Source organism: Phocoena sinus, chromosome 1 (genome assembly GCF_008692025.1).
Source record: "Phocoena sinus isolate mPhoSin1 chromosome 1, mPhoSin1.pri, whole genome shotgun sequence".
Taxonomy (NCBI): domain Eukaryota; kingdom Metazoa; phylum Chordata; class Mammalia; order Artiodactyla; family Phocoenidae; genus Phocoena; species Phocoena sinus.
In genome coordinates, this window is record NC_045763.1 from 109,373,910 (window position 1) to 109,390,960 (window position 17,051).

The window sequence follows — 17,051 nt, forward strand, 5'->3', positions numbered from 1 at the left end:
ATATAATTGAGAAAAGATAGTCTTTTCAACAAATTGTGCCGAACAATTGGACATCCACATGCAAAGAAAATGAACCTAGATACAGACCTTATACCCTTCACAAAAATTAACTCAAAATAGATCATAGACCTAAATGTAAAACACAAAACTATGAAACTCCTAGAAGATAATGCAACAGAAAATCTAGATGATCTTGAGTTTGGTAATGACTCCTTTTTTTTTTTTTTTACTTTTTATTTATTTATTTTAACATCTTTATTGGGGTATCATGGCTTTACAATGGTGTGTTAGTTTCTGCTGCTGATGATGACTCTTTAGATATAATACCAAGTTTTAAAATTTAAAACTTCTTCTTTGCAAAAGACATGGTCAAGAGAGTAAGAAGACAAATCACAGACATGGAGAAAATATTTGAAAAAGACATATATGATAAAGGACTGTTATCCAAAATACACAAAGAACTCTCAAAACTCAACAATAAGAAAACATACAATTCAATTAAATAATGGACAAAAGACCTGAACAGACACCAAAGAAGATATACAGAGGGCACATAAGCATATAAAAATGCTCAATATCAATGTCACCATGGAACTGCCAATTAAAACAACAATAAGATACTACTATACATCGCTAGAATGGCAACCATCTAGAACACTCACAACACTAAATGCTGGTGAGGATATGGAGCAATAGATGCTCTCATTCATTGCTGGTGGGAATGCAAAATGCTATAGCTACTTTTGAAGACAGTTTCTTACAAAATTAAACATATCCCTACCATATGATCCAGCAACCACACTCCTCACTATTTACCCAGATGAGTTGAAAACTTATGTCCACATAAAAATCTGCACACAATGTTTATAGCAGCTTTATTCATAATTGCCAAAACTTGGAAGCAACGAAGATGTTCTTCAGTAGATGAACAGATAAATAAACTGTGGTACATCCAGAAAATGAAATAGTTTTCAGTTCTTAAAAGAAACGAACAATCAACCTATTAAAAGACATGGAGGAATCTTAAATGCATATTACTAAGTAAAAGAAGACAGTTTGAGAAAGCTAGATAGTGTATGACTGCAACTATATGACATTCTAGAAAAGGCAAAACTACGGTGACAGTAAAAAGGTCAGTGGTTGCCAGGGATTAAAAGGAAGGATGAATAGGTGGAGCAGAGTATTTTTAGGGCAGTGAATAGTCATTCTATATGATACTGTAATGGTAGAAGCATGTCATCATACTTTTGTCAAAACCTATAGAATGTACAATACCAAGAATGAACCCTAATGTAAACTACTGACTTTGGGTGATAATGATGTTCATCAATTGCAACAAATATCAACAAATATACGACACTGGTGTAGGATGTTGACATTGGGGGAAGAGGCTATGCATGTGCGGGGCAAGGGATAGGTATATGGGAACTCTTTGTACTTTCCATGAATTTTGCTCTGAACTTAAAACTGCTCCAAAAATAAAGTCTATTTTTTAAAAAGAATGATCACAAGAATATAAATTTTTTCAATGTGTTTGACAAAGTGAGTGTAGGCTTTGTGAATTGAGGGCCCAGGATTCTGGTATTATTTCTGCTGAAGGCTACTGTGCAACTGTGATCAAGCAACCATATCTTTGGGCCTGAGTGTTCTCAGTTCTAAAATAACTCTCAGGTTATTTTAGCTCTAACATTATTCTCTGGGTCAGTGAAATTTAAGTGGTACATATTGACAGTGACCCAATGGAGTATGAAGCAAAATGTAACCACCTCCAAAGCTGCACTTCAACCACTAAGCAAGTTCGTGATGATTTAGTATTTCAGTAACTGGTGCTCGCAGGTAACTGTATAATAGATTATCCCCATATTAATTGAATGCTTTCCAAAAGTTATAGGCAAACAGCCGTTAAAGACAGACTGACAAATCTAGCCAACAGGCCATTATTTGGCAATTTTGTAAGCTTATTTGTAAAATTGAGCTGATCACACTGTAGTGTATACAGAAGTAGAAATACAAGATTGTACACATGAAATTTATATAATGTTATAAACCGATGTTACCTCAATAAAAAATAAATTTAAAATGTTGAGTTTATCCAAGTTGCCATTCTAGAAACCAGGGTCATGAGCTTCCAAGAGAATGGGGTGGAGATGGAGGAGCCTCTGTATAAGTCTACCTCCTCAGGCACTGATGTGGGTCAGCTTTCACCATCAAAACATCTCAGGTAACAGGAGATTCGTATGTGCTCCCATCAATGAAGAAAAGAGACACTATTCAAGTGACTGGAAGAGTTCCATGAAATCTCAAGCACCCATGAGATCATATATTTGGTGAATACATGCATTATTAGTTAGAATAAAACCAAATTACTCTGAATAATATAAAGTAATTAATAATAAGAACACAGGGACTTCTCTGGTGGTCCAGTGGTTAAGACTTTGCTTTCTAATGCAGGGGGTACAGGTCTGATCCCTGGTCAGGGAGCTAAGATCCCACATGCCTCATGGCCAAAAAATCAAAACAAAAAACAGAAGCAATATTGTAACAAATTCAATAAAGACTTTTTAAAAAGATGGTCCACATGAAAAAATCTTAAAAAAAATCAAACACAACTTGGTTCCACGTTGTGGATCTTTTTTAAAAAATAAAATAAAATAAAAATACTATAGACTTTTCTTTAAAGAATTTCCAGGAAGGTCTTAAGAGAAAGCACTACAGTTAAGGTACAAAGCCTGAATACAGACCCTGAAAGCTGCTACGACAGCAATGACTTAATTCTTACAGAAGTCTCTGAACAAAGTGTCTCTTACCCACTGTGGGACACAGAGGAGAATCCTGCTTTCTCAGCCTGAGTCTTCTGCTCATTCACTCCCCTCTCAGCAGGTCCCTTCTTCTCTAAGGGTTGATGCATCACAGTCTTCAGTTGGAGCATTTTCTCACAAAGAACCCTCTTACTGCCTCCTTTAAAAGGAAAGATAGAAAAGAAATGCATCTGGGTCTCCACAATGGCTAGACATTCCTCCAAAGCTACCTAGAGGAATCAAAACAAAATAATGGTTTAAAGAGGCTGGATTACTATGAAGGGTCCCCTAGGAGCATAAAAATCACAAGAGCAGAACCTACAAGAAAGTAAACAATGAAGCCTACAATGTGCCCCCTTGAAGAGTTCTTTATCAGCCATGAAGACCCTGGTGATCCACTGGGTTGAAGGAAAGATGCAGCAAGTAGGGGGAGATGCTGCTTGCTATGAAGAGGAAGAGGAGTGTCCAGAGAAGTTTTAGAACTAAAAACAAGCAAACAATGAAGTAAACAAATGAAAATAAATGGGCTTTAAACTGGGCTAAAGGATGAGTATTTTTGAGTCTTACAGTTGAGATAAAGTTCCCTGGGAGTGTCCCTTCAGAAATCAGAAAGCTTTTTTATCATCCCTAAGTTTTGACAGTCATGTAGGCAGAAACAAAATTTGAGATGTCAGAATTCAAATCTCAGTAACTGGGACTCAACAATAGCACCATGGGAAGGACTCAGAGTGTCTGGTCTCAAGTTGTAGTCCTAGAATTGGAATGTGGAGGTAGCTACAGAACCTGAGGAAGCCCTGCTTTCTGATGGCCCGCCATACTCAACACAAGGCTACCTGTTTCTCCCTGGATGTCCCTATCAATAAAGACCACCTCTCTTACCAGCCAGTTTTAGTATCTGTGTATTCTTTTGCTCATACTACCAACCAATCCATTTCTAAAGAAAAATCTCAGCATATTTTCCTTGTTCAATCTTGTTGTTGCATAGAAAACATCAAACAAATAATATTTTCTCAACACCTTTTATTTTCTTGAAGATAGTTTCAATAAAAACAACTCTTGTGGCTTTTCCTAAATGAATTTTTTAAGGCTTCTAGTGATTCTCACCATTTCTCTTTGGGAACTCTCCAGACTTCGCTCCTTATATTCTTTTTTTTTTTTTTTTGCGGTACGCGGGCCTCTCACTGTTGTGGCCTCCCCCATTGCAGAGCACAGTCTCCAGACGCACAGGCTCAGCGACCATGGCCCACTGGCCCAGCCGCTCCGTGGCATGTGGGATCTTCCTGGACCGGGTCACGAACCCGTGTCCCCTGCATTGGCAGGCGGACTCCCAACCACTGCTCCACCAGGGAAGCCCCTTATATTCTTTTAAGAGCAGAGTGATCAAAAACTGGAGCATATGTTCGAAGTATGACTAATAAATTTAGCATAATGATTTTTCATTAATCATAATCTTTTCATTCCATAATAATTAATATATCCCAATGCAATGTTGGATTTCTTTCCCTTGAAGTAGGGAAACAGGTAGGGGTTTCGTTTAACAAGAAGTCAATTTTAACTTTCTGAACTCCCACCCTCGCCCAACTTTGCTACTTAACAGATGATTGTTTTTTGCATCTACAATTTACTTCCCACTTTGTCAAAGCCCTTAAAATATTTTATCTCCTTTAATATGATTAATGGATACTTAATGTTGGTGCCAATTTAAAAAATCTAACAGATTTATTTATTCTTTCACTTGGGTCTTGATAGAGTTGCCTGGGCTGCCAAAAAGCCATTGGAAATGGCCCTTGACAGAGCCCAGTAAGACCTAGGCCATGGAATGGAGGGAATGGATAGCAAATGCAAGCAATAGTTTTTAGTGACAGCAGCTGAGACTATAAAGAGAGTCACAGGCACAACAGGAGTGAGAGGGATTACCTTGTTTCTTAATGCAATTGAGTTGAGGGCTCCACGCACTCAACTCAACTGCATTCAGTCTCAGTGGGTGGTGGGTCAGTGGGTGGGCATGGGGAAAGGGTCAGGGCCAAAAGGGAAACTTCAGGAGGAGGAAAAGAAGAAGGGGAGGCATGGTCAAGGACAACAAGACCTCCCAGGAGGCTTGTGCAGAGACCCAGGCCAGATCCTGAGAGAAGAGAACTGTTTTTATTCTGTATCAGAATGGGAAGGGAGAAATGGAGAGAGAGGACCTGAAAGAGAGAAATCTGCGAGAACCTGTAGTTGTTTAAGAACAAAGTTGGAAAACATTGTGGATGTTTTCACAGCAAAAATATTAAAGGACAGGGAGTGGTCAAGATGCTCAAGGAACTCGAGAGAAGAACTGATGAACACAGTGAGAAGTTTAACAAAGAGTTAGAAAATATAAAGAAGAAGCAAATAGAGCTGCAGGATAACTGAAATAAAAATACACTAGAAGGAATCAACAGCAGATTAGATGATACAGGGGAATAGAATAGCAAACTGAAAGACAGAGCAGTGGAAAACACTCAAGCTGAAGAGAAAAAGGAAAAACAAATTTTAAAAAATAAGAACAGTTTAAGAGACTTCTGAGACAATATCAAGCATACTAACATTCGCATTATAGGGGTCCCAGAAGGAGAAGACAGAGAACATACTTGAAGACATAATAGCTGAAGACTTCCCTAACCTGGGAGAGGAAACAGACATTCAGGTCCAGGAAGAACAGAGAGTCCCAAACAGGATCAACCCAAAGAGGATCACACTAAGACACATTATTAAAATGGCAAAAATTAAAGATAAAGAGAGAATATTAAAAACATCAAGGGAAAAACAACAAGTTACATATAAGGGGACTCCCATAAGGCTATCAGCTGACTTTTCAGCAGAAACTCTGCATGCCAGAAGGGAGTGGCATGATATATTTAAAGTGATGAATGGGAAAAACGTAAATACTCTACCCCACAAGGCTCTCATTCAGATTTGAAGGAGAGAGCAAAAGTTTTACAGACAAGCAAAAGTTAAAAGAGTTCAGCACTATGAAACCAGTTTTACCAGAAATGTTAAAGGAACTTCTTTAAGCAGAAAAGAAAAGGCCGCAACTAGAAATATAAAAATTATGAAAGGAAAAATCTCATTGGTAAAGGCAAATGTACAATAAAGGTAGTAGATCAACTACTTATAAAGCCTAGTAGGAAGGTTAAAAGACAAATGTAGTAAAATCATCTATAGCCACAATAAGTAGTTAATGGAAACACAGAAAGATGTAAAATATGATGTCAAAAACAGTAATCATAGGAGGAGGGGAGTAAAAATGCAGGGTTGTTAAAATGTGTCTGAACTTAAGAGATCAGCAACTCAAAATAATCATACATAGATACAGATATAAAGATTACTATATATAAACCTCTGGTAATCACAAACCAAAAATCTATAATAGATACACACACACAGTTATTATTATTATTAATTTTTTTTGCGGTACACGGGCCTCTCACTGTTGTGGCCTCTCCCGTTGCGGAGCACAGGCTCCCCACGCGCAGGCTCAGCGGCCATGGCTCATGGGCCCAGCCGCTCCGCGGCACGTGGGATCTTCCTGGATCAGAGTACGAACCCGCGTCCCCTGCCTCAGCACGCAGACTCTCAACCACTGCGCCACCAGGAAAGCCCCACACTGTTATTTTTAAATGGGTATGTGATACATGTAAAAGAAATAAATTCAGTTAGAATCTATTTTAGCACTGTAAACTGAATTGGTTTAAAAGCAACATCACCCAAAGTTCAGTGAGTATCCACAGTGTCCAGGTTTTGGTCTTTAATACCATTACCCACAAAATGAAGCAGACTTCTTAAAGAAATGACTACTTCCAGGAATGGTGCAGGGGAATTACAAGGTGAGCATGGGAAAGCTTGGACCAGAAAGCAATGTTCATTAACAAACTATTAGGATCTTTTCAAAAACACATAGCCAGCTTTAAGGAATTCCCAGTGGCATAAGTTGTGATAATTTGAGCATGAAAAAGAATTGTGATTTTTGTGCAGGGGTCAGTAAACTATGGCCTACTGGCCAAATCTGGCTCACAGCCTGTTTTTGTAAATTTTTTTTTTTTTTGGAACAGAGCCAGGCCTATCCACATATGTATTATGTATGGCTGCTTTTGTGTTACAATGGCAGAGTTGAGCAGTTGTAACAGAGACCATATGGCCTGCAAAGCCTAAAATATTTACTATCTGGTACTTTTCAGAAAAGAGTTTGCTGACCACAGTCTAGTGGATTAAAAAACAGAATATTGGAGTCCATAAATGATAATCAAAGAGATGAAGTCATTTGCATGTTGAAGTACTTAGGTTCAATGATCATGATGTCTGTAAATTCCTCAAAATGGTTCAACAAGAACATATAATTAAGTAGATGTAAACTATCTGATTTCTAGCTTCATAGATTAGTGTTGACTGTTTTGAAATTCACATAAATAAATATACTTTTTGTGTGTGTCTGGCTTTTTTTTTTCATGCAACATAATGTTTTTGATGCATCTGTGTTTTTGAGTGTATTATTTTGGTGTTATTCATGAAGGTTATTCCTGTGTGTGTCCATATCACTGTTGATGGATAATTGAGCTATTTCTAGTTTTGGCTATTGTGAACAAAGCTGCTATGAATATGCTTGTATAATTCCTTTCTGTAGACATGTGCATTCATTTTTCTTCAATATATACTTTGTAGTAGAATTGCTCAGTCACGGGGTAGGTGTATGTTATTAGAAACTGCCAAAACAGTTTTCCAGAATGACTGTGCGATTTTACCTTCTCAACAGCAGCAAGATATAAGTTATTCCACATTCTTGTCAGCATTTGCCGTTCTCTGTCTTTGAAGTTTTACCTATTCTTATCTCATTGTAGTTTTAATTTGTGTTTCCCTAATAAGTAATGATATTGCACATCTCTTAGGTCTTTTGCCCATTTAGAAATTCTCTTTTGTGAAGAAAGTCTATTTCAGTATTTTGCTCATTTTTATATGGCTTGGCTTTTGTTATTATTTCTATGAGTTCTCTATACATTCAATACTAGAGTCATTTTCAGTTATGAATATTGCAAATATCTTCTCCTAGTCTGTGGCTTGCCTTTTTACTTTATGGTGATTTTGGATGTGCAAAAGTTTTTAATTTTGATGAAATCTAGTTTATTTTTTCTTTTATTGCTAAGGCATCTTACTCTAAGACATCTCTCCTATCCCCAGATTGTGAATATATTTTCCTACATTTTCTTCTAGAAGCTTTAATGTTTCAGCTTTCAGCTTTTACATATATGATTCATCTCCTGACCTCAGCACAATCCTTAATCACTATAGAATCCATAGCTTGCTTGCAGACCACCAACCCAGACTCCCCCAAATTTTTACAACCTTTGATGTAAACACATTCACAATAGTTTCCTGCTCTGCTCTTCGATAACCACAGATCCTTGTACTTCCATCTCTCACTCTTTCTTTGGCCCTCTCTTTCCTTCTCTCTCCCCTTCTTATCCCTACAGCTGAGAAAACCAGAAAAACCTAAAACTGAGAAGAAAGACCTGGTCAATCTGTGCTCAGGAGCACAGGTTCTGGTTTGTAAAACTGATTCAGCCCTTGTGTGGCCTTGGACAAGTAACTTAAACTTTATGTGCTTCAATTCTTTCTTCTGTAAAATGGGCCTAATAGGAGTAGTCTACTTCATTCTGCCATTGTTAGCTGTGCCTAAATTTAGTAGCTACTCGATCAATGTTATACTTAGTAGAATCATCATTTTCATTGTCATTATCCTCTGCATTATTTTTGAAAAACACTGTGCTGATATTTTGCACCTTAGTTTTACATCTTCGAGAAGTTATTGTAAATGGAATAATGGAATATGAACGCTGTTGTGTTCTGCATAATGGCTCTGAGTTTTATTCATATTGTTGAGTATATCAAAAGTTTATTACTTTTTATTGCTGAGTAGTATTCCATTGCATAGATATACCACAATTTGTTTACCAGTGTCCTGATAATGGACATTTGGGTTGCTTCAAGTTTTGGCTATTGTGAATAAAAATGCTATGAACATTCTCGCTACAATTTTTTTTGTATGGACATGTTTTGTTTTTTTTTTTTTTGCGGTACGCGGGCCTCTCACCGTTGTGGCCTCTCCCGTTGTGGAGCACAGGCTCCGGATGCGCAGGCTCAGCGGCCATGGCTCACGGGCCTAGCTGCTCCGTGGCATGTGGGATCTTCCCAGACCAGGGCATGAACCCATGTCCCCTGCATCGGCAGGTGGACTCTCAACCACTGCACCACCAGGGAAGCCCCTGGACATGTGTTTTTATTTCTCTTAGAAGAATATCTAGGTGAAGTGTTTCTGGGAACAAAAGGATGTTTATGTAAATTTATGTTTAAATGTATAAGAAACTGTCAAACCAAAGTGGTTATAACATTTTACAGCCCCACTAAAAATGTATAAGAATTCCGGTTTGTCCACATCTTCACCAAGATTTGATGTTTTCAGACATTATAATTTTAGCCATGCTACTGAGTGGAGTGGTATCTCAAGGTAGTTTTAATATCTATTTCCCTGACAGCTAATGATATTGAACACTTTTTATGTGCTTACTGGCCATTAATATATCTTCCTCTTTGAAGTGTGTTTAAGCTTTTGCCTGTTTTAAAAAATGGGTGTTTCCGTTTTTAATCTGAACTGTAGTAGTTCATTATATATTCTGGAGACATAGTCTTTGTCAGATATCTTTTGTAACTATTTTCTTCCAATCTGTGACTTGACTTTTCACTTACTTAATGGTATATTTTCATAAGAAGACTTTTTAATGTTGTTAAAGCCTAATGTATCATTGTATTTTTTACTTCTTTCTGTGTCATATTTAGAAAATCTTTGCTTACTACCAGGTCACAAGGATATTCTCATGTATTTTCTTATAAAACGCTATAGCTTTAGTTTGTATGGTTTGATCTATGATCCAACTCAGATTAACTTTTGTATATATTGTGAGGTAGGGATTGTAGGTTTTTTCACTACATAGATATCCAGTTGTTCCAGCACTATTTATTGAAATGATATTCCTTTCCCCATTGAATAGCTCTAGTGTCTTTTTAAAAAAATAATTTGACCATATAAGGTGGGTCTGTTTCAGGTGTCTCAATTCAGTTCCATTTATCTATACATGTATCCTTTTGCCACTCCCATACTATCTTGTTTGTAGTAATAAACAGCTTGATAGTAAATCTTAAAGTCTTCCAGGTTTGACTTTTTCACACAGCTCAATAAATTTTGAAATGTGTATATACTAAAGTAGCCACCATGCACATCAAAATATGCTGTCACTTAATCCCTCTCATTTAATTGCAGGATACGTGCCTTCACATATTATGGCTGACCTGTTAGCCAAAGATCCTCTATTGCAGCCCCCAGAGAAAAATCTCCAGTTACCTTCAGAGCTGATTGAGAGACAAAATATCTGCAACATTCAACAATGAATCTAGATTTTTTTGAAAAAAAACTTCATTTTCCTTACACCCATGAATACAATTGTTTGATTTGCAATTTTCTATTCTTTGTAGGGACAGTCCCCTACAAAGGGGTAGGTAGGCGTAGGTAGGGTAGGTAGGAAGGCCTACCCTAATTTACTACGCTGATTGTTGAGTGCGGGGTTGCAAATTAAAGGCTGAAGTAGAATTTACTTTTATTGTGTAGAAAAGATGATGGGGAGATGCTGAGGAAAGGCATAGAGAAGAGTAAGCTGGAACTAGAAAGTTGATATTAGTATCTTGCAGTGATTGTCAGATTTCGTAGAAAAAGGGGTTAGATGCTACCTATCCAAAGGCGGAAAAAATGTTGGTGGAAAAGAACAATATTTAAAGGCATTTTATTAGGCCTTGTCATTTATATATCATCTTTCCTTTTCGCTTTTGTAAAATTGGCATAAAGCTGGCCTCATGTGTTTGTTATATGACTTCTGGAATGTGTATTTCCATTGAAAACTATTAAAATTAAAATATTCATTGTGAACATCCTAGATTAGTGGTCCCAACCTAAGGGACAAACCTACCTGGCTGAAGTGCCGTTCCTGGGTCTGTGTCATTAACAGTAGTTGCTTTCCCTAGTGTATTGGTTTTCGTATTTCCCCCACACTTGAAAGTCGTAGTTCATACCAGCCATAAACCGTTTCCTTTGCTAAAAGATTTTAAAGCACTCTTACCCCAAGTAAGTGCATTTTAAAAATTGACCTATCTGTTGCATCCTTGGAATCCACCAAAAGCCAAGGGAGAGACGTTCAAGTGCTACAAGTTCAAGTGCTGCCCATCTGGGGAGGCAAAGGGGCTGCTTACTCGCTGGCCGCCTGGCCACGGTTGTCTGCTTTGGCTCCAACTGCTCACGGGAACTCGACTCAACTTCACCACGCCGGGAGGACCGGGTCGCTGCGGACGCCGACTTCATCTTCAGGGTGCGTTTAGATGAGAAATTCGCATGGGATTTCTTCTTTTCCCTTAATCTGTTTTCACCTCGCCCTCTGTCTCTTCAAGACCGTTTTTGGATCCTGACTGGACAGGACTTAGAGAGGCTTCCCATCTCCTACAGGTCTCTTCCTGCCCGGACGTTACTGCCCGCGAGGGAGAACGAGAGGAGCCGGAAGGGCAGCGGGTGCCCGAGAACCACAAAGTCGCCGCGTGCGCCCGCGCGCACCGCGTCCCTGCGTCTCGCGGGCCGCTGGCCAATGAACCCACGCCGCCCGAAGCTTCTCCGCCGGCGCCACGCGAGGTGTGGGGCTCCCGACCCGGCGAGAGGGGCCCCGCTGAGGCGGCCCGGCCCTGCCCCCGGCCCCCGAGGACAGGTCCGGAAGAGGCCGATTTGGACCGGCGGAGCCAGGAAAGTCTCAAGCGCGGCCCTGCCCCACGCTCCCGAGGTTAAAGGTCTCAAACCCTGAAGTCTTAGCGAACCGAGCGTCGCGAGTTGAATCGATTTCCACGCCTTTATCAGGAGAGTCGAGGGCCAAAATCAGACCAAGAAGAAGACTGTGTGGATCAAAGTGCGCAATTAATCAGAAAGGAAAAACTATTTCTTAACTGATTAGGTTGTGGATTGTGAAAGACCGGCATCAGGTTTTTTGGCGTGAGCACACGAAGGATGGAGTTGCCCTCAAGTAAGGTAAGAAAACTGCAGGTGCAGCAGGTTGTATGGGGAAGATTTGGAATCCAGTTCAGGGCCTTGGAGCCTGATTTGAAAGCGTTTTCCATCCAAGCCGTCTCCGTTGCTACATCCGCCTGAGTACATTTGGACGATGGAGATGCCGGGTCACGGTGCGCGGCCCCTTCTCTCCCCGCGTACATTCCCTCCCGCCTCCACTGGGCCCCTAGCACGCTCCCCGGTCACCGGTGACCTTCTCTCCACACTCAGCCACCTCACAAAGACGCGTCACCAGGCCAGTTCTGAGGTGCTGCCAGGATGAGGCAACTCGCTCGGGACTTGCAGACCCGGCTGGCCTCGCGCGCGCTCGGAGCGTCACCTGCAGGCTCCTTTTTTGGACGAAGCAGGGAGAGAACGACCTTAGGAAAGGGTTTCTGGAGCGACGGGTGACCGTTCCGGAAGGCTCAAGGCCTTCCAGAGCAAAGGGAAAAGGTCACTGTAGTCAGAAGTAAGGAGAAGAGCAGTTGATTTGCAGTTCCCCGGTGGTCTAGTGGTTAGAATGCAGGGTTTTTACTGCTGCGGCCTGGGTTCGATTCCTGGTCAGGGAGGGAGGTTGTGCTTCTTACTAGGTTTGGCATTTTCTAACCGCTATCATTCGTTTTTTCCACGACTGGAGGAGACATGGGGTTAACTGTTTACCAAGAATACATTCCAGAGAGTGGAACAGGTAGGTGAAATGTAGTATGAATTTAAAACTCTCATATGCGGGCACCACCAAAGTATAAATCCAATTACATGCCCCAAATTGTACGAGGCAATTTTCTCCCCACATTTAAAACCAACACTAGAAATTATCAATTTTTTAGATATGATTTTGAACTTTATTTACCATCAGTCTCTTCACAATTTCCCCATAGTCATTTAAGTCCGCAGGAGACAAACTAAAAGAACTGCCTAGTATTTCAGCAAACTTGAATTTAAGACTCTTTCTCTGTTCTCTTCTGTTTTGGTGTTCACCCTTCCAGGTAAGATAAGTCGCAATAAAAAACGTAAGCCTGGGCTTCCCTGGTGGCGTAGTGGTTGAGAGTCCGCCTGCTGATGTAGGGGACACGGGTTTGTGCCCTGGTCCGGGAAGATGCCACATTCCGTGGAGCGGCTGGGCCCGTGAGCCATGGCTGCTGAGCCTGCGCGTCCGGAGCCTGTGCTCCGCAACGGGAGAGGCCACAGCAGTGAGAGGCCCACGTACCGCAAAAAAAAAAAAAAAAAAATGTAAGTCTGGCTTTTTTGCTTCCAGCGGTCTCACTGGTTCTAAATTTTGTGGATATGGAGTTGTAGCTTGGATAGTTTCACGGGTATACTTTACCTTTAGGAACTTCACAAACGTGGTACATCGGAGGATCCCTAGATCCATTTTTGGAAGTGTTGGCAGAAATAAACACCAGAAATAAAAGTAACAGCTCCTGAAGACCAAAGACTGGTTGGAACCACAGCAGACTTTTGTTGTTGTTGTTGAAGTGTAGTTGATTTACAATGTGGTGTTAGTTTCTGGTGTACAGCAAAGTGATTCAGTTATACATATATGTACATATTCTTTTTCATGTTCTTTTCCATTATGGTTTAGTATAGGATATAGAATATAGTTCCCTGTGCTATACAGTAGGACCTTACTGTTTATCTGTTTTATATATAGTAGTTTATAGCCACAGCAGACTTTTTAAAACCAGAGAGGAGTTGCTTTCATAATTTAATTTTCATTTTGATGGCCACTTTGTCTATTTTGATGAGGACATTAGTGGAGGGAAATTTCTTTATTGGGTCATTAATTTTTCTATATTGTTATTTATCTAAAGGAAACAATAAAAAATTGTACTATAATGGTGATAATAACAATAAAATTTAATAATAAGATTTCACATCTTACATTATTCACATTGATGTAGCTGGCTTATGCTGTCATGTATTGCCCACTGTATAACATTACCTGATGAGTATATTCAAATATGTAGTAATACCTACTATTTTGTATATATTTTACATATAGATAGATAGACAGATAATGCAATTATTTATAATTCAAGAAGGGAAATATAATGGGAAGGTGTTGGTAACCTCTTAGGTAGTGTAGCCCTGAAATTAACTGATTTTATGCCATGTTCTCACATACTTTAGAAGGCTATGCTATACTATTAAAATGACATTCCTTGGCCAGCTTTGTTGCCCATTTCCTGACCCAGCATTAAACACAGGAGGAGTGACAATGGGAAGAAAATGGCCTTTTGATGGACTTACCTAATATCTCTCTCTTATTATTACTTAGAATAACATCAGAAAATCAAGGGAAATATTTATGTAGAAAAGGGACATTCTCTGCTCTTCCTCTTCCCCAACCCTTAATACCCAATGGGGGAGTAAACACTTCTCATTCTTCACAATCCAGGACAGATATTGAGCTTGCCTTTCTAATTGTTGAGGTCAGCGTATATTAAAACATCATACCAAAGGGTGTGGTTATTACTGCCGCTTTCTACCTGAGCAGCAAAAATTCTAACCCAACTGGTGTCAGGGGGAGGTTCCAACCATGCATCCCCATTCCATCTGCCTTCTTTCTGGCCTTCTCCTCTCATAGCACTTGCACCATCAGATTCATATGCGGAAGTTTGGTAAAGGTTGTTTTGTGCTTAGAAAGAAGGAAAAACCTCTCAGACCTCGAACTGAGCCTTATGTTCTGGTCTAGTTTACTGGAATTCCTTCTACTATGGCACAAGCCCTACCAATGGAAGTTTGTTATTGGTAATAACCAATACACTTTGCTACTTTTCTTTATGTACACATCTCCCTCAGGGACCCCCACACCAACCAGCAAATCTAAGTTATTGGCAGGTTGAGATTTGGGAATTCTTTGGTCCTCTGGCCAAACACCACCAATTAAGTGCTCTAATTCCACCATTTTTTAAAATTACACCCACCATATTTTAAACACTTTATTTTAGAAAGTCCAGTTTGTAGGAAATGGAGATTATTACTTTCATGTTATTTCTGTATTTTAAAAATTTTAACTATAATGGAGATTTCTCATCAAAAAGCATGGAGGCAAAAAATAAAAAATAAAAAAAAAAGCATGGAGGCCAGAGGACCGTGGAACAACAATTTTTACTGTAAAACAAACAGGTCACACTTTGGCAGGAGTTGTAAGTCTAGCATGCAGTGGTGGCTTCCATATCAGAAATACAGAGTTCTTTACTTTGTGAGAGAAAGCAGCTTTGGGGTTTTTTTGTTTTTGTTTTTGTTTTTTTCTTTTGGCTGCCAGAAGGATTGAGAATGGCCAGGGGGATTGATCCACATAGTTCCAAGTAACTTTACTTGACAAGCAAGCTACTTGCTTATTGGGGTTTATCAGTCACTCCTGCTAGTAGCAGTCTGATAACACTGCAGTCAGAGCTGTTGATATTAAATTTTTTGACTTGTCAACCAAGAGAGTATTATTTACACGGTGAAACTTTGGACATTAGAGGGTACAGGCACTCATGCTAAACTTTGACCCATCCACTGGTGGCACACCCCAGGGGAGTTTATCCCATTAGCACTTTTTTTTTACACATGACAGTACCCTGAACAGAAGAATCTCCTCTAACACTTTAAGAGCATCCAAAGTATAAGCATGTAACTCATTAATTTCAATTACACATTTTCACAGCTATGTGTTGAATTGACTCGGAGGCCTCACTCATAACTTTAACTTGGTTTTTCTCTTTGATGCAAGTTGTACCCAAACTCTGTCAGTTGAATTCACGCTCTCTTTTGCCGGAACACAGACCAAGGAGTTTAACACTTGCACTTGATGGGTTACAGCAGCAGCCAAGAGACCATTTTACCCCCTTGACAGAAAGTTCAGGAAGTGCAAGGAGGTGTGACCAGTCTGTGAGGTCAGTTGGAACAGTGGGAGGCTTCTTATTATCTGAGGTCAGGAGGAGGAGAAGAGAGGGTTTGGAGAGCATGAGGGTGGCAGCCCCACAGCAGTAAGCACAGCTCTGCATTTTGGTTTTAAGAGGCTGTCTACTCAGTCTCAACAAAGTTTTAGAACAACTAAAACACTGTTTAGGTGACTGTTTTCGATCCTTCCTTGTCATTGCCCAGCCTCTAAATGTTCATTAACTTGTGGGATAGTTGGAGGATCCTTATTCCCTGCCCGCTCCTGCTCATAACCACCACTTGGGGGAGAACTTCCCAGGGAGCCTTCTCATATCTCCTAACCTGGCTTACACAGACCCTTCTGTCTTTTCTTCAAGAAGGTACTGTGACCTCACTGGCCCTACGCTGGGCACCAAATGAGTCAGGCAGTCTAGCAGTCCCTGGACAATGGTATAGTGGCAGCTGCTAGTCACACTTCTGTAGAATTGGTCAGTAAGGAGACAACAGTCTCAAATGAACTGAAGTAGTTCATTATTTACACACACAGCATAAGTAAATGTAGCATGTTGTCAGCTCCCCACATCCATAATTCCACAAAATCACACCACACTAGAGGGATCAGATGACAAGAAGACACAAGTGATGGCTTGCTTTGTTACGAAGGAGCCAGTTTCCATGTTACAGCTGAGCCGTTTTATAGCTTATAGTTGAGCCCTAGGAGGGTGGGGGCAAGGTTGGAAATTTCTATGTCTCACAAAAGCAAGGAGGCAGGTGAGAAACTATCTGCTGGTAGCCTGTCCCAAGGTAGGGAACCTCCTATAAGAGATCAGCGAGAAAGAGCCTTATGATAGCACCTCACAAGACTGCCTATCTTTCCATGTTCCGAGGCATTCAGCCAAGACTTGGGTCAGACTCCAATTGAGCCTTGCCTATGTGACCTATGTAGAGACGTATAAGGTCACCAGAGTACCATACCAGAGCCATTCCCCTGTACCATGAACCTTGAAAACGAGGTTGACTGGACATGATATCTTTGATTTGTACTTTCTTTACATAAGTTCCTTGAAAATGCTGCTCCACTCTTGCCTTGCTTTGTATGTTGGTGCTCATCTAATTCTGTTGCTTTTGTAACTTATTTCACAGTTTTGCCTGGCAAGCCTAAGGATGTTTTCTTTATTTTTGTTTGTTTGTTTTCTTTATCTTTAAAATCTAAGAGTTTTACTATGATATTGTCTTGC

The 17,051-nt window shown here is 40.0% G+C and overlaps 1 protein-coding gene and 1 long non-coding RNA gene across 6 annotated transcripts in view; one reads left to right on the forward strand and one right to left on the reverse strand.

Annotated features, from left to right (window-relative positions):
• Positions 1-17,051, reverse strand: part of LOC116754717 (myomegalin) — a 37,377-nt gene that overhangs the window by 17,465 nt on the left and 2,861 nt on the right. Inside the window, exons 1-2 of one of the 5 annotated variants that reach the window (XM_032633603.1) lie at positions 11,109-12,165; positions 2,808-2,958 (exon numbers count right to left, since the gene is read on the reverse strand). In XM_032633603.1, the coding sequence (XP_032489494.1) occupies positions 2,808-2,958; positions 11,109-11,217 (260 nt within the window). In that variant the 5' untranslated portion in view covers positions 11,218-12,165. Of the gene's footprint in view, positions 1-2,807; positions 2,959-10,828; positions 10,936-10,978; positions 11,013-11,108; positions 12,166-17,051 lie in introns of those variants that run through there. The other 4 variants (XM_032633621.1, XM_032633612.1, XM_032633629.1 and 1 more) reach the window with 4 other exon arrangements.
• Positions 11,428-13,863, forward strand: LOC116754794. Its single transcript, XR_004350158.1, has 3 exons — positions 11,428-12,631; positions 12,930-13,173; positions 13,274-13,863. It is a non-coding gene; the product is annotated as an uncharacterized LOC116754794 (long non-coding RNA).